Source organism: Diplotaxodon limnothrissa, linkage group LG10, assembly GCF_057381915.1.
Source record: "Diplotaxodon limnothrissa isolate DT_005_m linkage group LG10, D_limnothrissa_male_GT1.1, whole genome shotgun sequence".
Taxonomy (NCBI): Eukaryota; Metazoa; Chordata; class Actinopteri; order Cichliformes; family Cichlidae; genus Diplotaxodon; species Diplotaxodon limnothrissa.
Window position 1 is genome coordinate 24188128 of NC_140605.1, and position 15351 is coordinate 24203478.

Below are 15351 nucleotides of genomic sequence, written 5' to 3' on the forward strand. Positions count from 1 at the left end.
CATGTTTCCGAAGTAACAAAGACGCGACGGATGGCCTGGATTGCAGCCATTCAAAGATCAAATATAACGTCCCAGAACACTCCAGCTCACAGGTTAGTCTGCTCCAAGCATTTACACGAAGGTCAGTATTTTTTAGTAGTTAATACGTCATTTTCATAACATAATTGGTGATATAGGTTACAAGCAAGTCTGGCGCTGAACAGAAATTGTCGCGCTATGCTCCTGTGTTTATTGTGCATAAATAGTGAATTGTCCTGACACAATATTGTGTTTCGCTTCTGTTATTATGGTACATTAACAAAAACATACTTTTATTCACAGGATAAAACAGGTTTTTTGTATCACTAATTGCCCAGTACGATTACAGCATACAATATTGTTGTCACTGCTACATTTCTGTGATGCTACCAGAAATGATTTCCACTACTAATTAATTACCCTTGAGCTCAAAGGTCCTATTAATAAACGGTTAACGAATGTGTATTTATGACGACAATTTGTGAGACTGGTAAACTTATGATACGTACGATGGTCTTTCGTTCTACACGGTGCATTTCAAGGTCCTGTACCCATCCGTCGGTAAACTGTACCTGGACTTGTTGCAGTGACCTGAAGTTACTAAACTTCACGAGTGTATGCACTCACTCCAAGAACCGTATGATTATAAATATGCATATAAATATGCTACAATGAGATAGCTGACTTCATCTAACTAGCAAATGTTGTCCAGGCTACGTTGGTGATGCAGTTCTTTTTAATGTGTATGATATTTTTGTCATGCGATTTTAAAGCTGGTCCTACAACCGCATCCAAGAATAACATGCAGCGTATCTCAGAACTGTCGGTGAAAATTATTCTTGGAGCTAGGTTTAATTGAGCTGCATTTTAAAGAGGTGCAATTTCACAATTTGTGTATATTTTCTAAGTTCACTATTTTGTCATGTGTTGAGAAAAACACAGATTTTAAAATTACATGGTCTAATATTTACATTTAGCATAACTGCAACATTATTTTTTCGTTTTTTTTTTTAAAGACTCGAAAGGACTTGAAATTCAAAGTTTCAGACTTGTGACTTGACTCGGACTTTTACACCAGTGACTTGAGACTCGACTCTGACTTGCCTGACATTACTTGAGACTTGACTTGAGACTTGAGGATAAAGACTTGAGACTTACTTGAGACTTGCAAAACAATGACTTGGTCCCACCTCTGGTTCTGACATTCACTAGTCCTAGCCCACCTTCCTTACACTTAGTGTACTGTCTCAAGGTGCTGTCTTCGTTGTTTGTAGTGTTGCCTTCTGGTAGTACAATCCCCTCAGTTCTGACTACTTTCCCTCTCTTTGTTGCCACCTGGCTTCAGTCTCTCAGGTTCAAGCAGCTGGCCATAGCTGTGAGACTTTGCTTGACAATTTCTAAGGCCTCAGGTATGGGCAGCTTACTTCTTATGCATCCATTTGTTATATTAGCAGCACCAATAGTTGGCTAATCTTCCTCCATGCTGCCTTTATCTTGATGGAGGGTACTGCCTTTTGTGGCTGTTTATCTTGTAGCCAAGCATCTCAGTGATCAAAGTTGCTGTGGTGTCACAGTAGTGATTGTCCATGTTCTAGTAGACCTTAAGAAGGTACTTCACGTAGTCTTGGTAATCAGCCACAGAAGGTCTAGGTTTTCATTTTAGCTATGATCCTAGCTATCTCTCAGGTCATCTCCTCTCACACTCACAACCGTTAGTTCACATATAAATATTTTGCCACATTGCAGTTATTGCGAAGTGCACAGTAGTGAGAGATCTAAATAGTAAGGGTATCTTCATGTTGAGATGGCTTTGAATAAGATTTTAACACACAGTAATTGCACTACTGAGCTTTACTTGTGTAACTAACAGAATTAATATGTTAGTTACACAAAAATTAATGACCAGCATTCATTCTTCCAAGGTTGCAGTATTGCGAACTGTTATATGTGTGGTTCAAGGAGTGTTAAGAGCACAAAAGTCGATTGTTTTGACTAGAAAATAATAACAGGTAAACAAACCCACAACTTAGAAACATTTCAAACCATATATACACTATGCAGGCCTTTTGAGGAGAAGGAAGCAAATAGGAATAGGAAGCATATTTAAAATGCACATGCTTTTACAAAAAAAAAAAATTCAAATGAATAAAAGAGTTTTTCCTTGCGGACTGCCATGAATTTTTCATCAGTAAACCAAAGCCCAGTGACTGCATCTAAAGTCAAAAGACTGTAAACTGGTAACAAATGCAAACCTAATCATTACTAATTAAATATACAAGAACGACATGGGATAGATCGTGAACAGATATAGTGTGTAGACCTTATTGTCAATCAGTTATTCTTGTTGCTTGTACTGTCTCGCAGATGGTTACACTACAGATGACATTGAATTCTACTGGCGAGGAGGAGATAATGCTGTGACAGGAGTAGACAAGATCGAACTTCCCCAGTTCTCCATTGTGGATCATAAGCTCATTTCCAAGAATGTTGTCTTCTCCACAGGTAACGCATCATAAAAATCATGATTCATTATCATTGTTACTATTATTACTAGTAATTTTACTTCATTATTATATCTCTCAGTGTCTCTGTATATTCATAAAATAGTTTAGATGTTTCATACTTTATCAGTACTGACTTTTTTCACTGTTTCAACTTATATATATGAAAAAATAATTTCCAGAAATCCTAAACATCATGAAAACAAACAGGCATACAGATCTTTGAATGAATCATTGTCTTCGGAGGCAGATGATACCATGACATTTTAACAACAAACAAAAGAGAACACTGCCTGATATAATGAAATATTCATATGTTCAAGTTTTTCATATTCATGATTTTGTCATGCAAACAAGCATTTGTGAGCAGGACAGTGATTTTTTTGGTGATTAGTTAAAGCCGCTGCACTGAATGATAGCGTAACGTAAATTCAATATGAATGTTGCAGCTGCACCAATGAAAGCTTGTTTTGTCTGCACACACTGCTTGTGCGTGTATGTATGTGTGTTGTTGTGTATTGGTATACTATTAGTATGCAAGAAACTTTACCCAAGTGTCTACCTGAAGTGTGCTGGATTTTATTACCCAATATAGAAATGGGGGAATTCCCCTGGTGTCAAACATTCACTGGATACAGCTTGGTTATAAAACTGTCATAATTATAGTGCTAATTTGAAAAACTCTGTAATTGAAAAAAAAAACCCTCAAAGAAATGTGTTGTAGTTGGACAATTGTAGTAAGACTTTATTGTATACCAAATTTGTATTTGTTTCTATCACATATATGCTGACATTTCAAATAACAGGCTATACAGGAATAACCTGGATTTGTCCTCATTCATCTTCATAGAACAAAAGTCACAAGATCACGAAAGTTAGACTTTATCCTCTGGATACCACAAAACAAATTTTAGTCAAGAATTGCAGAGATTTTTCCTCTGGCCTGACAGAACACCACTGTCATTGACAGAACCACGTGATCAACATGGTCACAAACCCCTGTTTTCCTAATGAAGCATGTTTCAGCCTTCAGATTTTTAAGCTTTATTTTGAGTGTGTGCCATGACCTTTTTTTTAAGGAAGGTAGTAAAAAACAGTTGCTCATCAGTCAGTGATATTGGAAAGAACAAATTTAAATTACTTGGTTCAAACTGATCCTGATTACTGATGATTGTGTTCATATTTTTTGCCACACACCTGATATCTTTGGCATTTCACATCTTTTCTGCCATGGTCCTGGGTTGTGCGACCCAGTGTTGAGTTTTATGTATCTTTTGTATTCATTTATGCTCTAGCTTAGTTCGTCTAGTTAATTTCTAGGGTGCTGCTTAGCCCTTTGTTTCTTAGTTGTTTATGTCATCTCCTCCTGTACTCAGTCTCCCTGGTTCGTGCATCTACCTGTCATGCGTCATGTCTGTGTGGTTAAGTTCAGGTCACGTCTAATCTCCATGTTTCCTGTTTTACTTTGAAAGTCTGTGTCTAATGTCAGTGTATGTAGTTTCGCTTTCCCTGTCCTGTCATTAGGTCCATGTGTATCAGCTGTTCCCCCTTATGTGTTTCCACTTCCCTTGATCATCCCTTATGTGTATTTAGTCTTTGTGTTTCTTTCAGTCTGTGTCGCGTCATCTGTGTTCCCACCCTCCATGTTTTCACGGCCAGTCTTTGCAGTCATCGTCATAGTTTTCTGAGTCTTTATAGTTTATCACAGTATCAGTTTCCCAGTTTAGTTATAGTTTAGTTTGGTCACGGTATTTCTGGTTTGTTTGAACTCTATGTCATCAGCCATAATAAAGGCTCGCTTTCAGTTTAAGTTCACTCCCGTCTACTCACTTGCGTTCGCACCTGGGTCCACCACACACACCAGCATTTCTTCTCCACAGACCGTGACATTTTCTCTTTTTTAAACATTATTTTTAATTATTATTCTCCTTTCTCCAAAGGTTCTTACCCTCGTCTGTCTCTGAGTTTTAAGCTGAAGAGAAACATTGGTTACTTCATCCTACAGACATACATGCCTTCTATTCTCATCACCATCCTTTCCTGGGTCTCCTTCTGGATCAACTACGATGCCTCTGCTGCCAGAGTGGCTCTAGGTAAGGTTCATAAAACAATAAATAGGCCAATAAAAGGGGAATATGTAGTTGAAAGCTTGCCCAACCTGTGTGCTGGTTGTACTAAATACAAAAATGAAGAGCATGCATCTTACATTCTCTTGTTCATCTTTTCTCATTTTATCTCTAGTTGCTTATTTCCTCGATTTTGTGAACTTTTTGAACTTTACACATAAACCACACTGTTACTGTATCTTTTGCAAGTATTGTGGGTGTTAGTGGGTCAAATATTAATCAAGTATAGGGTTAAATCATAGAACTATAATGATGGTTGACTAGGCTGATTTGTTTCTACTTTTAAACCAGAAACCGTCTGTTCTTTTTTGGGGAGCCGCAATTTCCTCCAGTCATTCTTGATTATGTAAATCCCATGTTGCCTGGGAGATTTGTAACGAGCTACTCTGTGTTTATCAGTGGTTCACTGTCTTCTTTTTACCGAATTCCATTCATTCAGCTTAATCTATATTTCTACCCAACCCCTCCTTTTTGTCAACAAGGCAATTTTGCTGATTGACGACTGGGCTATATGTAGTGGTCCAGGGGAAGGCATGCATGGGATTTAATGAAAAAAGTTAATGTTTTATAATAGAGGCAGGTCAGAGTTGGGAAATGTTTGGCCACCTCCTTCGCCATACTAGATTCAGAATCTACTTTATCCTGACCTCCTTTCAGGCATTAAAATGGACTTGTAAGGGCTATGTCACATGATCACTATGTGCAAAAATCTGTTGTTATTGTTAAGCTCTTATCACAACAGCTTGGGAAAATTGTTTGAATCCTATTTTGACCAGTATTAATTTATATTAATTGGCTAGAACTCTTGGGATGCTCTGAAAAAATGTTTCTTAAAGCCTGGATGCAATGACTAGCACAATTTAAATGCTATAAAAATCAAATTAAATATATAAAAAAAGTAAAATAAGTCTATAATGCTGCTCATTTTGAATGTGATGCATTAATAATAATAATAATAATAATAATAATAATAATGGATTGCATTTATATAGTGCTTTTCGAAACCCTCAAAGCGCTTTACAATTCCAATATTGATTCACTCTCACATTCACACACTAGTGGAGGCAAGCTACAGTTGTAGCCACAGCTGCCCTGGGGCAGACTGACAGAAGCGAGGCTGCCATATCGCACCATCAGCCCTTCTGGCCAACACCAGTAGGCAGTAGGTGAAATGTCTTGCCCAAGGACACAACGACCAAAACAGACAGAGCTGGGGATCGAATTGGTAACCTTCCGGTTACAAGATGAGCGTCCCAACCCCCTGAACCACTGGGTTTCCTCACTTGCAAAAATATGAACAGTGTCTAATTTTCAAATTCAAATTCAAATTTTATTTGTCACGTACACAGTCATACACAGTACGATATGTAGTGAAATGCTTGGACAACTGCTCGTGACCTAAAGAAAACAAAAAAGGAAAAGGCTATGAATAAGATAGGAAATAAATATGAAAAATTAAAAAGGGTAAATTTAACTAGGAAGGAATAAAATATAAATTAAGGTTAAAAATGAAATAACTGTACAACACAAATTAGAATGAAGGGTAAATTTAACTGGGAAGAATAAGATAAAATATATAAATTAAAGTTGAAAATAAAATAACTGTACAACAAAATACACAATACACAATATAGAACTATATAAGAATGTATGAAGAAATCTAAATATAAATAAATATATACACAATAACAGCAGCTGTACAAGTATTAACCGGAAATGAAGAATATAGTGACCAGTGTTGTGCAAAAACAAAGTCCAGAAAGTCCAGTGTGTGTAAGAACTATATGTGTGGGTCAGTACTGTGTGGTGGTGTGATTGAGAGACCGTATCGCCTGCGGGAAGAAGCTCCTCCTCAGTCTCTCTGTGTTGGTCTTCAGGGAGCGGAATCGCTTTCCTGACCTCAACAGAGAGAACAGTCTGTTGTTGGGATGGCTGAGGTCCTTCACGATCTTCCTGGCCTTGGTCCAGCACCGCCTGCTGTAGATTGAGTGCAGGTCAGGGAGCTCGGAGCGGATGGTGCGCTCAGCTGACCGCACAACCCTCTGTAGAGCTCGTCTGTCCTGCATGGTGCTGTTCCCGAACCAGGTTAAGATGTTTCCCGTCAGGATGCTCTCTATGGTGCAGGAGTAAAAGTTCCTGAGCACCTTGGAGGGCAGTTGGAAGTCTCTCAAGCGTCTGAGGTGGTAGAGACGCTGACGGGCCTTTTTCACCACGGTGTTGATGTGACAGGACCATGACAGGTCCTGCGTGATGTGAACTCCGAGGTATTTGAAGCAGTCCACTCTCTCCACTGGGCACTCGTTGATGACAGGGGTCTGGTAGTTCCTCTCCTGCTTAGTGCTGAAGTCCACTATCAGCTCCTTTGTCTTACTGACGTTTAGAAGGAGGTTGTTCCTCTGGCACCAGTTCTCCAGATTCCTAATCTCCTTCAGGTAGGCCGTCTCGTTGTTATCAGAGATCAGGCCCACCACGACGGTGTCGTCAGCAAACTTGATGATGGTGGTGGAGCTGGTAGTGGCCACACAGTCATATGTGTACAAAGAGTACAGCAGGGGGCTCAGAACACACCCCTGGGGGGCTCCAGTGCTGAGAGTGGTGGAGGCTGAGACATGTCCGCCCATCCTTACTGCCTGTGGTCTGCCAGTTAGGAAGTTGGAGATCCACTGACACATAGATGAGCTGAGTCCCAGATGCTCCAGCTTGGTGGTGAGTGTGGAGGGAATTATGGTGTTAAATGCAGAGCTGTAGTCTATGAAGAGCATTTTAACATAATTCCCCCTTCTAGTGACCAAGTGAGTGAGTGATGTGTGGAGGAGATGAGAGATGGCATCGTCTGTGGAACGATTTGGACGGTAAGCAAACTGTAGTGGGTCCAGTGTGTCTGGTAGTGAAGAAATGATGAAGTCTCTGACCAGGCGTTCAAAGCACTTCATCACTACTGAGGTGAGGGCTACAGGGCGATAGTCATTGAGAGAAGCAGGGTGGGGTTTCTTCGGGACAGGAACAATGATGGACTCTTTGAAGCATGTGGGGATCACCGACTGAGATAAAGAGATGTTGAATATCTCAGTGAACACAGGAGCTAGCTGGTATGCGCAGTCTCTTAGGATACGACCTGGGATGCCGTCTGGTCCTGCTGCTTTCCTGGTGTTCACTCTCTTGAAGGCTCTCCTTACTTCATGCTCGGAGATGACGAGCACGTTTCCGGTGCTGGCAGTATCTTCCTGTCTGCAGCCGTTAGCGCCGCTAACACTAGCATTGTTGGAGACCTTAGCTGCAGCCTCGAAGCGAGCATAGAAAGTGTTCAGCTCGTCTGCCAGAGTCACGGCCGCGTTCGTCATACCGGTTGTTGGTGCTTTATAGTCCGTTATTGTCCTTAGTCCCCGCCACAGGCTCCTAGAGTCACTCTGTTGGAGTTGTGACTCTAGTTTCCTCCCGTAGCGCTGCTTCGCCTCTTTCACCGCCCTCCGCACGTTATATGACACGGCTTTGTACGGGTCCATGTCCCCCGTCATGAGTCCCGTGTTGTAGGCAGCGGTGCGGGATCTCAGAGCGTCGCGGATGGTTTTATCCACCCACGGCTTCTGGTTGGGAAACGTTGTGATAGTCTTTGTCTCCACGGTATCATCCGCTAGTTTCCCGATGAATCCCACAACCGCTTCCGTAAACACGTTGACGTCATCGTCGGAGCTGTTTCTGAACATGCCCCAGTCTGCGTCATCGAGTGCGTCCTGTAACGCGGCCACCGATTGATCCGTCCAGCGCGCGACCTTCCTCTGAACCGGAACTTCCTGTTTCAGCCTTTGTTTGTATTTTGGCATGAGGAAGATGGCGGCGTGATCAGATTTGCCAAACGGGGGGCGGGATTGTGCCTTGTAGCCGTCCTTGACCGTAGTGTAGCAGTGGTCCAGTGTCCTTTCACCCCTGGTGGGGCAGGTGATGTGTTGATAAAAGTTCGGCGCTGCGCGTTTGAGGTTGGCGCTATTAAAGTCCCCCGTCACAATAAGCGCAGCGTCCCGGTGTTGTGTCTGGTGCTGTGTGAGTGCCTCATGCAGCTCGCATAAGGCGGTGACCGTGTCCGCTTGTGGTGGAATATAAACGGCACTTACAATGACCGATGTAAATTCCCGAGGTAGATAAAAAGGACGACACATGATGGACAGTAGTTCCAGATTTGGTGTGCAGGAGCGTGTGAGAGGAACAACGTTCGCACTGTTGCACCAGTTGTTGTTCACCATTAAACACACGCCGCCTCCCCTTGACTTCCCCGAGTCCCGTGTCCTGTCCATGCGGTGAACCGAGAAGAACTCGGCCGGCTGGATGGCGTGGTCCGGCACCGCTGGGTTCAGCCATGTCTCGGTGAAGCAGAGGAGATTGCAGTCCCGAATGTCTCTCTGGAACTTTATCCTGGCCCTGAGGTCGTCAAGCTTGTTCTCCAGTGACTGGACGTTGGCGAGCAGGATGCTAGGCAGAGGTGTGCGGTGTGCACGAGCTCTCAGCCTGTTCCTGACGCCGGCTCGCTTCCCTCTAGGCTGCCGCCGCTTCCCTTTGTTCTCCCTCGAGATCTCACTCGGCCAGCTCGGATCCGGAGTTAAAAACTTCGAATTGTGAGTACATTGTATACCAATAGAAACAAGAGTGTCACTGTCATACCTAATGTACCCAATGGTGATGATTTTGCCGATTTAGAAACGCTGAAAACTAACTTAAAAAACAAAGACAAACAAAGACAAAGAAAAAGTGGTCGGAGCAGTCGTGACGGGAGCCGACCTCACCGACCTCACCGGCGCCATCTTAAAAAATTTTCATGGTATTTTCATTTGAGAGACAGGATATCATGGCCCTACAGAATATTGTAAGGTCATGCCATTTGACCCCTGATCTCAGTTTTACATTTCACATCTTCCTTTCTTTCAGGTTTACCCCAAAATGTGTTAAATCTTTAAAGAAAGTAGCAAGAGAAAGAAAATGAACTGCATAGTTAGTTAGAAATATACTGTAGTGTAATATATAATAAAGTTACTCATGACCACTTATATACAGAGTAGTACCCATTGTTTATTACCTACTCCTACATAATGTTTGTGTAATCAAAGTAAACACACGTCGTGCTGCCCTTAACCAATTTTTACTGTACAACAAGTACGTTAAAAACAACAACAAAATTAACTAAATAAATATACACTGAATATGCAGTGTTTGTGTGCACAAACTTGGCCAAACAAAGATAATCCTGATATACAAAACACAATACTACTCCATTAAAATGAAATGAGTGAGCTGCCTCAGCAGAGTTTGCACTTTTATAGTACTTGATGTTATTTTTTGTTGTCGTTCTTATTGTAATTTAATTTAAATGCAGCATTTTAATGATTGTTAAATTAATGTATTCTAATTTATTTATATGTTACTCACTACTTTAGAAATTTTGTTCCAATTGTTCACTAGAATTTAAATAGTACTGCTGTTTTTTCAATGAATGAGGCATATGTAGGAGGACACGTAAGCACTGTAATTTAACCATTTTAGTAAGTTCTCATATAAGCATTAGAATCTGGCTTTTCTTACCATTTCTCATTTCCTTTATATGAATAGAACAGTGCTAATGTAAGCCCAACACATGTACATCCAAGAGCGAACATTGTGTTAAAAATTACAAAAAAAAGGGAAAAATTGCCATGTAATAACTCTTGCAGGGGTTTGTGTGCCGTGCATAATAAGCAAATTCTCAACACATTGATATGCATAGTCTGACAGTTTGCTTGGGAAGGCTTTGGAAAAACTGTCTTTCTCAATAGGAGTTCTCCACTAATGAACAAGATCAAGGTTGACATTTGAATTTCAAAATACTCCACTTCAGGTTCTTCTTCTAAAGCATATTTTTAAAATCATGGGGCAAACCCTTTACTTTCACTGATCAAGGTCACCTAATCAATCGAATCAGCAGCCAGCATTTGGAGGCATTTCAGCCAATGGTGCGCAGCAAGTCACTGAACAAACCGTTGTCCGTCTTGGACAACCCAACACACCAGCTGCATTCCACAAAAAACCAGCAGTGCACATTCTCCCACAGACTTATCCAACCCTGCTGAAACAAAGGACGCTTCTGGAAATCATTCTTTGTTTTCTCTATAAAACTCTACAACAGCTTTCCATTTTTCTGATAGGTGAACACAACTGTCAGAACATAAGCTTCCTCACACATTTCTATATTTGTCCCTCTTACTGACATTTTTAAAAAAGAGTACATATTATTGAGTTGCTCTGCTATTTGCAAGAAATCTATTTTCCACAATCTCAGTCTTTTTTCAATTTTATTTCCTTTTATTTGGTCACTATTATTAAGAAAATTTTACACTTCCCAATATTATACAGTAAGGCCTTCACCTTATATGTGAAGGCCTTACTTTCACAACGTTATTAATATTCCTTCCTTCTTGAATTATTGTACTCGTGAGGTTTTTAGAAAAGTTGACTTCTGACTTTGTCATTGAGGTTCAAGGTCACTTAGATTTGAACTCATTTGAGATTATTAGTTGATTCCCGTATGGCATCAATTTGAAAATCCTACATCGCCACATTCATGAGTTATTGCATTGATAAGATTTTCAGAGAAGTATACCTCTGACCTTGACCTTAGACTCACAGGCCGGGACTCAGACTTGTCCAAGATTTGTCGTAGATTTCTCTATGGTATGACTTCTTTCTTGAGTTATCAGATTGACAAGATTTTCTGAAAACTGGACCTCTGACCTTGATCTTGAGGTCAAAGGGCAAAATTGCAGTTTTAAATCTGACTACTGAATTTCTCAATATCTTTTTTTGTGTTTTTTGTGGTTAAGGTATTACCACTGTGCTGACCATGACTACCATTAACACTCACCTGAGAGAAACGCTCCCCAAAATCCCATATGTCAAGGCCATAGATATGTACCTGATGGGCTGCTTCGTCTTTGTTTTCCTGGCTTTGCTGGAGTATGCCCTAGTAAACTACATCTTCTTTGGCCGGGGCCCTCAGCGTCAGAAAAAGGCAGCGGAGAAGACAGCTATGGCCAACAATGAAAAGATGAGAATGGATCCAAACAAGGTAACTATCTAATAGCTTAGCTTGTCCCTGTAGTTTGGTCATCTACCTGCCTACGAGCATTTAGAAAGGACTTGTTGAGTCCAGTATACTCACTGCATTGGTCACTTTGCACAACATAGTTGACATCTTCACACAGCCACATCCATTTATGCTCGCCTGAGGTAAGGTACCCACTACAGTATTCTCGTGAACGATAGGTGTTGGCACTTAGATAATAAGAAGCCAAAACTGGAAGTCAAAAAATTGCTAAGTTTTTTTTTTCCCCACAAAGTCTCATCTTTTCAAACTGCTGCAACATCTCACTTTGTATAGTCTGCAAATCTCTGGCCTTCATCAATAAAATGGTGATAAGAACCAATGTGATCCTTGTGTCTTCAACCCAGCATTGGCAGCAGTAGTACAATGTCCCGGGTTACACAATTGGCAAAAGGGTGGCTTGCAACAGAATTATTGCAACTTGGTGTCAAATTGACGTCAACGTTGTTGTATAATGCTGCTCTGCCACCACAAGAGGACAGGTATAATGGGGCCCTTATTGAGAATTAGTATGGTTTTCAGAAAAATGTTTACATAAACAATTAAAAACTAGAAACATATATTTGAATACATAGGCAAACCACATCTGATGTTTTACCTCTACATGCATGAAAATGCATGAAATCGCATTTACAGTGAAAATGGATTATTCAGATTGTCTAAAGAGTCCAGAATAATAATTAACAACATTCACTGTTAAAGCAGCTTAGTAGGATTGTTGTAGCCCGTGTTTGGAAGCCAAAATGACTCGTGAAAAAGAGGAGGGTCTCGGAGACAGATGGCTTTTCGCCTTGACAAAATGCAAATGATCACCATAACATGGCTGCACCTGGACTGCTGAAATACTCAAGGCAAAATGCCAAAGAAAACCAAATAGAAAAATAACTGCATTTATATCCTTTGACCTATTTCAAAGAGTGCACAGTCTATATAGCAATTTAGGAATTCTGTTCTGTTAACCATTTAGGTTATGTCTACATGGAATTTGAAATGGAAACACTAGAACAGCGGTTCCCAACCTTTTTGCGCCACGGACCGGTTTATGCCCGACAATATTTTCACGGACCGGCCTTTAAGGTGTCGCGGATAAATACAACAAAATAAAACTAGTACCGGTACCGAAAAAAAGAAGATTTATTCATAACACACGTGAAAAGACCCAGGAAAACAGAGTTAACGATAAAAACGATAACAAAATAACGCTGAAAACCGATAAAAACCCTGAAAACCATACATTTCACACCTGAGCCTCAACTCTCGCGGCCCGGTACCAAACGACTCACAGACCGGTACCGGTCCGAGGCCCGGGGGTTGGGGACCGCTGCACTAGAAGATAATTATTTCATAAACTGCAAAATGTAACAGTAACAATTTTTTTTAATCCAGTCCATCAACTGAACCACAGCAATATTGTTTTGTTTGAATGTGCTTGCAGTGGCTGGTGGGGAATGTAGTTGGCAGAGATGACACGCTGTATGCAAGAATGAAACAACGTGATATGGATGGCCATGAGTCATTGTGGGAACCAATCTTTGTGGATGATGCAGCAATTGGACTTGATCAAAAAAATAAGGTATCTGAAAATGATGTGCAGGTGATTTCAAATGAGTTTTGTGCTAATGTCAATGCCAATGTCTCAAAAATAAACCCAACACTACATAAACTTGAATCTAACAAACTTTACTCTTTTACTGGGCAGATGGACCCACATGAAAACATCCTTTTGGGCACCCTGGATATTAAGAACGATATGGGTGTTTCAGAGCTGGCTCTGGGTCTCAATGACCCACGGAATACCATGTTGACATATGACAGCTCAGCCCTACAGTATCGCAAAGCAGGGCTGGCCAGGCACAATTTTGGCCGAAATGCATTGGAGCGTCACATGACTCAAAAGAAAAGCAGACTACGGAGGCGTGCTTCACAGCTAAAAATCACCATCCCTGACTTGTCTGATGTAAACTCTATTGACAAATGGTCACGGATGATCTTTCCAACTGTATTTTCTTTCTTTAATGTTGTTTACTGGCTTTATTACGTTAATTAGGATAAAAAAAATGTTTTTAATAAAAAGGACATTCATGAGGGCAAGACCAAACAGCAAATATGTTGCTAATTTTGTCTTTGTGTCTTGTTTGTTTTCTATCCATGTGATCTTGTAATTGCTAGACTGAATCGGTAAATTACGGACTGGATCTGTCATAACTTGGAAAAGAACATTTGCTGGCTTACACGTGAAAACCTTACACTAGAGATTACAAACATAAGGTGCCTGTTCCTGAGTATTTGTTTAACATTTTATGTATTATGGGATGTGTGGATCTTTCCGTTATTTAAAATGTTTGCGTTTCTTATGTTTTTATTACTTTAGATTTAAACTAAACAGTAATTGCCAAACTGTTATATAAATGAGATATGAATGGATAAGCTGACACTTTATAATGACCATTTACTTTTACCGATACTAATTCAAAGTACTTGAAGCAAGTTTCAGGTTAATAGGGCTTTCTGTCTCAATTATATCAAAATGTCATGTTTATATGGGACACGGGGGCCTGAAATATACTTTTTTAGGATTTTGTTATTTGAAAAATCATTGAAAATGGGGAAATTACCAAAACATTCCAGATTGATTGAGTAAGAGTTGCATGTTAAAAGAAAATACAGTGAGTTTATTATGATTGTTGGGTGCTATCCACTGTGTCAGACAGCTAAGGGAACAAACAATATTATTCCTGTTATTCACTTAAATGAGATTTATTTTAACAGATGCATGACAAATTAAAGGATAATCCAACATATAATCTATTAAGATGGTGCTGGGCCACCATGTGTCACAAAAATCAATTCAGTGCATTTTCACATTCATTCCCCAATTTTGTGGAACTCTGCTGAAGAGATGGAAAATTAATCCAAAACATATTCTCTTAGTTGTATTCTAATGTAATAACCAAAATCTCTGTTTGGTTTATTGGTTGGTAGGTTTTTGGACCACCTTCCCACAAAATGCCACTATCGGCAAAACAAAGCCACCGGTTCTCCCCACTTGATCACTTCAGTGATCAGTGACTTCATTGTTTTTCCTTTAATTTGTTTCTTATCTGTTTATCGTTGTTACATGGGTTTGCTTTAAATTGCTTGATGATATAATGATTGTTTCTTCGTCTCTTGTTTTGTACAAAAAAAAAACAGTCAGTGAAATTAAATGGGTGCCTGTGTTCGATGGAAAGAATAGAATTCATAAATACACAAGCATTATGTCATTATAGTAGCAACTGACACCACGATTTGAATATTTATTTTGACTTTTTTGTTTCTCTGTTTCTTTGACTCAAATGTGTTTATTTATTCATCTTAATCCCAAGCTAGACTTGTATACTATATATGGGTATAAAATTACCATGTATTGTTTTTACATTGAAAAATATGTTGACAATCACAAAATATACAGCTGTCAATACACAATGAATTTAGAACAATGACAAAATACTTGCTAACAGTACTGCCCAGAAGGTGGAATTTATGTGGAACAACTGATTATGCACAAAAGTTGTTATAAGCCATAGAGGCTCAATAGTTCTTC

General features: G+C 40.0%; 1 protein-coding gene across 9 annotated transcripts in view; it reads left to right on the forward strand.

Annotated features, from left to right (window-relative positions):
• Window positions 1-13815, forward strand: part of gabrb2b (gamma-aminobutyric acid type A receptor subunit beta2b) — a 67180-nt gene extending 53365 nt beyond the window's left edge. For 2 of the 9 annotated variants that reach the window (XM_085363976.1, XM_085363977.1), the window contains exons 6-10: window positions 2383-2520; window positions 4460-4612; window positions 11488-11732; window positions 13204-13341; window positions 13468-13815. In XM_085363976.1, coding sequence (XP_085220102.1) covers window positions 2383-2520; window positions 4460-4612; window positions 11488-11732; window positions 13204-13341; window positions 13468-13815 — 1022 coding nt within the window. Of the gene's footprint in view, window positions 1-2382; window positions 2521-4459; window positions 4613-11487; window positions 11735-13203 lie in introns of all 9 variants that reach the window. The other 7 variants (XM_085363984.1, XM_085363982.1, XM_085363978.1 and 4 more) reach the window with 7 other exon arrangements.
• Window positions 13816-15351: the final 1536 nt, after the last annotated feature.